This window comes from Dendroctonus ponderosae, unplaced genomic scaffold, assembly GCF_020466585.1.
Source record: "Dendroctonus ponderosae isolate FM_Combo_2020 unplaced genomic scaffold, Dpon_F_20191213v2 Dpon_F_20191213_4, whole genome shotgun sequence".
In the NCBI taxonomy this organism is placed as follows: domain Eukaryota; kingdom Metazoa; phylum Arthropoda; class Insecta; order Coleoptera; family Curculionidae; genus Dendroctonus; species Dendroctonus ponderosae.
In genome coordinates, this window is record NW_026018611.1 from 11609266 (window position 1) to 11615722 (window position 6457).

At 32.2% G+C, this 6457-nt stretch overlaps 1 protein-coding gene across 1 annotated transcript; it reads left to right on the forward strand.

Annotated features, from left to right (window-relative positions):
- Positions 1–243: 243 nt before the first annotated feature.
- On the forward strand, positions 244–4885 carry LOC125504173 (gamma-aminobutyric acid type B receptor subunit 2-like). The gene is made up of 6 exons (XM_048665765.1): positions 244–336; positions 1000–1137; positions 2925–3103; positions 3201–3316; positions 3383–3615; positions 4640–4885. Exons 1-6 carry the CDS (start codon positions 244–246, stop codon positions 4883–4885), a joined length of 1005 nt encoding a protein of 334 aa, XP_048521722.1.
- Positions 4886–6457: the final 1572 nt, after the last annotated feature.

The window sequence follows — 6457 nt, forward strand, 5'->3', positions numbered from 1 at the left end:
TTTTGGCCATTCAAAAATTGCGATTTTTGTTGATTGAGTAAATTTCGAATTTGCCATTCTGAAGATTAATATCTCTAAAATATTTGCACGTTACTATGAAACACATTGAATGTTATGTCGATCTGGTTCTACGCACAATGTATAATACAAGTTTCAGTGCACTTCTTTGCCATTCTAATTTTTTGATTAGGGTTTACCTTACAGTTTAGTTCAGTTTTAGAACATTTTATAGGACGAGGAGTTATGCCCAGCGTTAAACTGGCTCTGGACCATGTTAACGAACACTCACGAGTTCTTAGAAACCATCGACTTCACATGTGGTGGAACGATACCATGGTAAGGTGTTGCATCCTATTAAAATTTGTCAATTTAGTTTTTGCCATTGAGTTCAGCTCAAAAGTGCAACAGTAAGTTAATGGTTTTCCAAAACTTGTTCTGCATGTGCCACTTGAGTGTCTTGTTTATGAGCGAATTAGTTTATCCCCTGTTTTTTTTCAGTTAGTTTTAAGAAAATTAATACTTATTATACTCTATCAAAGACATTGCAAGTTTGCAAGCACTTCAGTTAGAAGATAATTTATAATGCTTACATGCTCAAGCATTACGTTAGACAAGTTCGGGAAGACAGTTGCGGCGGATTGTGCGACATAAAAAGTCCCCCTTCTGTCCTCCCTATCTTGTGTGACGAAGATCTCCAAAGATTAATACAACGACTTACATCGGAAATCAATTAAAAGCAAAATAATAAAGCACAAAATCTTAAAGAATTGTGTAAACTTACGTAAAATACAGCAAAAACTTTGTGGAAGGCAAACATGGGTCTTTCCAAAAAGGAACCAGTTTAGATTCAACTATCGCATGTCACAAGCAATCGTGGCATGTTCCCTGATTTAGATCTGCCCGATTTATTGCTATTTTATTTTCAGAATGTTAAATTTGCAAAAGTTTTGCTTATTGGAATATTCAATCAAATATAGTATTTTCGATTTTTAATTCCAGTGCAATGCTGCAGTAGGTGTAAAGGCATTTTTCGACATGATGCATAGTGGACCTCATAAGCTGATGCTGTTTGGCGCTGCTTGTACACATGTGACTGATCCCATAGCAAAAGCTTCTAAGCATTGGCATCTTACACAGGTACATATACAAGATTAGTTCAAAAAGAGAAAAATATGTATCACATCTATGAACAATTTAGCAATGCCTTAGAATTTCGGCAGGAATAGGAAATGGTTTTATTTTCACTCGCTTTTAAGAGTTTGTAACCTTTGTTAAACCGGTTTTTTCAATGGTAAAACTTCATTTTACTGAATATCATTTGTAGAAAGTATACAAAAGTTGAAAACAATCGGCGAAGAGGCGAAGAAAATATTTCATAAAAATTATTTTTAACGCCTTCATAAAGTTCAAAACTTTTCAGGTCAGCAATTTGTCATATAGAATCATCGCGTGAAGATTCCGAGAATCATTTCCGAATACTCGGTTAAAATCACAGTTAGAAGCAAACAATCTGTTATTTTGAATGACACAATCCTACCTAAAAATAAATCGCATATATGCCTTATCGTCTTACCTTTTAGACAGAATGGTTCAGGGTAAACGCCATTAATTATAGTAAGTGAAAAAGCGTCAAGAATAAAGTACAATTTAACTGCAAAACTTCATTGGAGAAGTTTCCTAATGGTGCACATTTCAAAATAAAATTGTTTTTATTTTAATTTTTGACCGATTTATTTAATTTGCATTAAATTTTGTCCACATCGTAGGCCTGGGTAACATTGTGTTGAGTTGCGTTATTGACTTGTTGCCACTCTCTGAGTTAACGAGTTATAACTCATCGGTTAAGCAGTTTAAGTTTAATATGCCATTTATTAAAGCTTGACGAGACCCGAGACTGGATTTTTCACATCTATAAAAAAAGTAATCAACATTTTTCTGAGTAACATTTTACTACTTTCTTCAGACAACCAAAAACAGTAATCTAGTTTCACTTAAAAATGCTGACAATCTTAAGGTATTTTCCGTGAAAAATTATTAAGTAAATTTCGAATCTTTCGTCGCTTTGCAAAAAGTTTTGAAATCCTTTTCCAACGTCAAATGTGGTACAAAAATTAACTAATTTTCTATCAAAAAGCAAACAGAATAAGGGATAGTTTATTATTTGGAATTCTCGTCATCTCCATTCCTGTGTAGACTGTAGTTTGTTAAAAAAAATTATTTTATAGTTTTGACTCAAAAACTATTCTAGTTCAATTTTGTAGACTTTTACTTAAAAACACTGACGATTCTGACATGTATTTTACGTGAAATATTACTTGATATATTTATAGCTTTGTAGACATTTTACAATGTTTTTCGGAGTCGAATTCGGGACAAAAACGAAAAGAAAATTATCCCCCTTTTCTTATAATAACATTTACTGGAATACTCGGCTCCTGAACAGCTTTGTAAAATGTTTTCTGGAACCTTTTGCAACTTCGATCGAACAACAAAACGCGAACCTTTGGATTTGGGACAAAATCGAAACAAAGTTATCTTGTTTTTCTTTCGACAAAATTTGTTTCTCTAAATAAAAACTCAATTAAAAAATTTGGTTTATATCTACTTTGTATCGTCTGCAAAATAGCCGACTAATGTTGACTAAACTATAAATAATAATGTTCCAAAGCACTCAGACTGCTTTCATGCCTATAATACGCCCAGATTTTTTACAATTAACGCGTGAATACGTTTAAAATACCGAAAATTACTTGCACAGTGGCTAATTGATAACTAAAACGTGAGCGGTTGCAGATATTTTGTGGCAAACACAAGATAGAACACGTTTACAGCCTCGGTACATTGAAGTTTCACCCATGATGCAGATACCTCACAAAAACAATCCTGCCATTAAAATTCGAAATATTGTCTCATTTAATTTGTAGCTCTCCTATGCTGATACTCATCCAATGTTCACCAAGGAGAATTTTCCGAATTTCTTCAGGGTAGTGCCTTCAGAAAATGCATTCAATTCACCACGACTCTCCCTTTTAAAGGAATTCAATTGGACTAGAGTAGGAACTATCTATCAAAATGAGCCCAGATATTCTCTGGCCCATAACAGGTAGGCTTGATCTCATTATACAGGCACCAACATGGTTGAAATGTTTATAGTAGTTTACTTTTGGTTTCGTTTAGAATGCACTAATTCTTCTTTTTAGGCTGGTAGCTGAATTAGACATTCTGGGTTATCAGTTGGTAGAAACACAAAGCTTTACAAATGAAGTAACATCAGCGCTCATGAAACTAAGAGAAAAAGATACGCGCATTATATTAGGTAAGGAGTATGAAAGAGAATTTTGAAAGCAGTCAGAAAAATAAAACGTAGCGAAATGATTTTAAGGCAATTTCAATGAAAAATGGGCAAAACATATCTTTTGTGAAGCCTACCATTTGGAGATGTATGGACGAAAATATCAATGGCTCATAATGGGCACTTACAGTACTAATTGGTGGAAAAAGTTAGAACCGGACGTAAATTGCACGTTGGAGGAAATAGAAACCTCATTAGAGCAAACCATATTAACCGATCTATTGCCTTTGAGCACAAGTGGGGAGATTACAATAGCAGGAATTGTAAGTTACAGCTTCTAGGCTTGTCAGGACTTTTAGTATTTGGTTGCTGTTCCTTTTAAAAATGTGCCTTGCCTTAATTTACATAGTAATACATGATTAACTTGAACTGAATAATGGAACATCATTTGGAAATTGACAAACTACAAAATTAACATTCGCTATTAGCACCACTCCTTCCATGATTGGCTAATGGCTCTGTAAAGCAGCTCTGTAAAACATTATAAAATAGTTCTTCAGCACAGGTTTAATTAAATTTTTGCCTGTTTTCGACTGATCGGAAATAACAATGGAGGTGGTATATTGAAACTATGAAGTTTCCAAAGTTGTTTATCACGTTCAACCAAAACTCGAATAACTCAGATTTTTAGTAGTTTCTATTTATATGCTAGTGTGACACTTAATGACCTTCCTTATTAAATAGATTGTTAATAATGTGAAGCCGAATATAAAATATGTATGCTTTCCGGCTAACTTCTACAACTTTTTCTATTCTCCAGACAAAGTATGTTCCTCAGTTTCCAAAGCATTTCTTTTTGCTAGAACTGTTTTTGGCTGAAAGATATATTTTACATATTTAATACCGAACAAAATGCTTGTCTTGTTGTTCTTCGACGCTTATTTTATCCCGCCCCTTAACTTTGGATTAGTTTTTCCAGTTTTAAAGTTGTGTTTTGACTTGAACTTTTGATGGTTGAAAGTTGAGTATGATTTCAAAATGACTTATACGCTTCCTGGTCTCTTAATAATATTAAATTTATAATATCATCTCTCTCTCAATCAAGTCTTAAATTAACTATCTAGGTTCAATCCGCAGGTTGGGAAAGAATTTTGACCGATAGCGAAAACCCTATTTTAATAAACGAAATTAACTGGGTTTATTACTTAACATTTGCGTTATTCAAATTTCTTGTTCCATTTCATAGATGATCAACCTTTCGAATTCACGTTCGTCTCAAGCTTCATCATTAGCCCCAATTTTTATGAAAAATATTGTCGATTTTACAATAATTTTTCTGTCTTACAGACCGCAAAAGAATATGAAGACGAATACCATTCCAGGAGAAATGGGGAATTTTCCCGTTTTCACGGCTACACCTACGATGGCATATGGGCGGTAGCTTTGGCTATCGAACATGTAGCAAACAACATCAAAAGCGCTCAATCCGATCGCTATTCCAATGTGAATGCATTTCGTTACAGAGATCCGGTGTGGGAAAAACTATTCTTGGATGCATTGCGAAATACCAGTTTTGAAGGTAGGCACATATGAAACTCTTATAATTACAGCTACAAAGAGATTTTAGGCTGTTTAATTTATAAGGAGAACGGAGGTAGATTAAACTTTCTCATTTGAATATCTCAGTTGTTGCATACAAACTAAAACCCTTTAACACGCGTTAATTTTTAAATCACCTTAATTTTGTTGTAAAAGGGCCAATTTTTATTTATTTCTGAGTTGCTTAATTATTATCTGACTATCTGATTTGTTTAAATTTTAATTAATTTAATTAAATTAAAATTTTGTGGAAATATTAAATGAATTTGTTCTGCTAGATCTCAAACTTTTCGGAGATACAATTTTTTAAATTTTTTGTTGTACTTTTGGTAGAAGCCGAATAATAAAAACGCTAATAATTTTTTTAAACAAAATAGTACTTGCAGTTTGCGAAATATGAATGTCAATACACATAAGAACAATAAAATTTAATCTTAAATTAGACATGGCTTTATGCTTCCAAATATTAGCTTATTGTTTTTTTCATGCTGTTTTTTGAGAAACAAACTCAATAAAGAAGGTAAAGCTTTATCCATCAAAACCGGAACTACAAATTGAACCTCATTAATTATAAATTTGCTACTATTTTATGGGGTTCTAAAATATTCTTGTAAATAACAATTTTGGGTTTCCTTAAGTGGCAACGTTATATACTGTTTATATAAAAATAGATAGCTGCTAGTATTAAATTTAAATGATCTTTAAATAGATGAACAAAAAAGTTATTCAAATTATTTCTAGATAACAAAAAAATATATTTTTACAAAAATTTTATTTACAGAACTGATGCATGCCATTATCCTGTCATATGTTCTTTATTAGGCTTACACACAGGGTGTTAAAGTCTATATTTACTATTAATTTATTTTATATATATAAGGACATCTTAATATATTCAAAATTTGACACTCACTAAGTAATTAAACGCAGAATGCCGATAAATCTTGTGAGTAATTTTATACCATATTTACAAAACATTTCCACAATTTACCGAAACTTTATTTAAATAAACATACAAACATATTTGCAAATTATTCATTATTAAACATTACTCAACATTAATTATTAAGCATTATTCATTATTACGCACACTTTAAAAATTAGAAGTACTTTTTGTTCATGGAACAGGGTGCATAAAACACACGCGTCTGTCATACGGTTTGTCACTTTTAAATGCTAACTACTGTTTAGTCTACTAACTGTACTTGTCGATTAATTACCGAATTAATTCCAGTTTATGTATTAAATTAGTATTAAGTCCTATTGCATAATTCCTAAAACAGTAAAGTAAATCACATAAGTCTTCTGTTGTATGTTGCAAACAACCTACGTGCAAGTGGAATAAAAAGATAACTTTTCTATAGTATATTTCTTAAAAAAACTTATCCAGCCAGTGTTTTTAATTTGGAAAAATTTGGACAAAATTCATTTCTCCAATAATTTTAAATCGCAATTTGGCACAATAGGTAGGTGTCGAACGATTTTAAAATGATCTTACTCGACAAGTTTGTCGGTATGTTTAGTCGATCTTCGGCACTTTGCGGGAGATTGTTTTGGCGGATAGCC

Coding starts and splice junctions, on each gene's coding strand:
- LOC125504173 (XM_048665765.1), top strand. CDS start 244: ATGCCCAGCGTTAAACTGGCTCTGGACCATGTTAACGAACACTCACGA. Junction 3,104..3,200: donor TATTCTCTGGCCCATAACAG/GTAGGCTTGATC, acceptor TCTTCTTTTTAG/GCTGGTAGCTGAATTAGACA. Junction 3,616..4,639: donor AGATTACAATAGCAGGAATT/GTAAGTTACAGC, acceptor TCTGTCTTACAG/ACCGCAAAAGAATATGAAGA.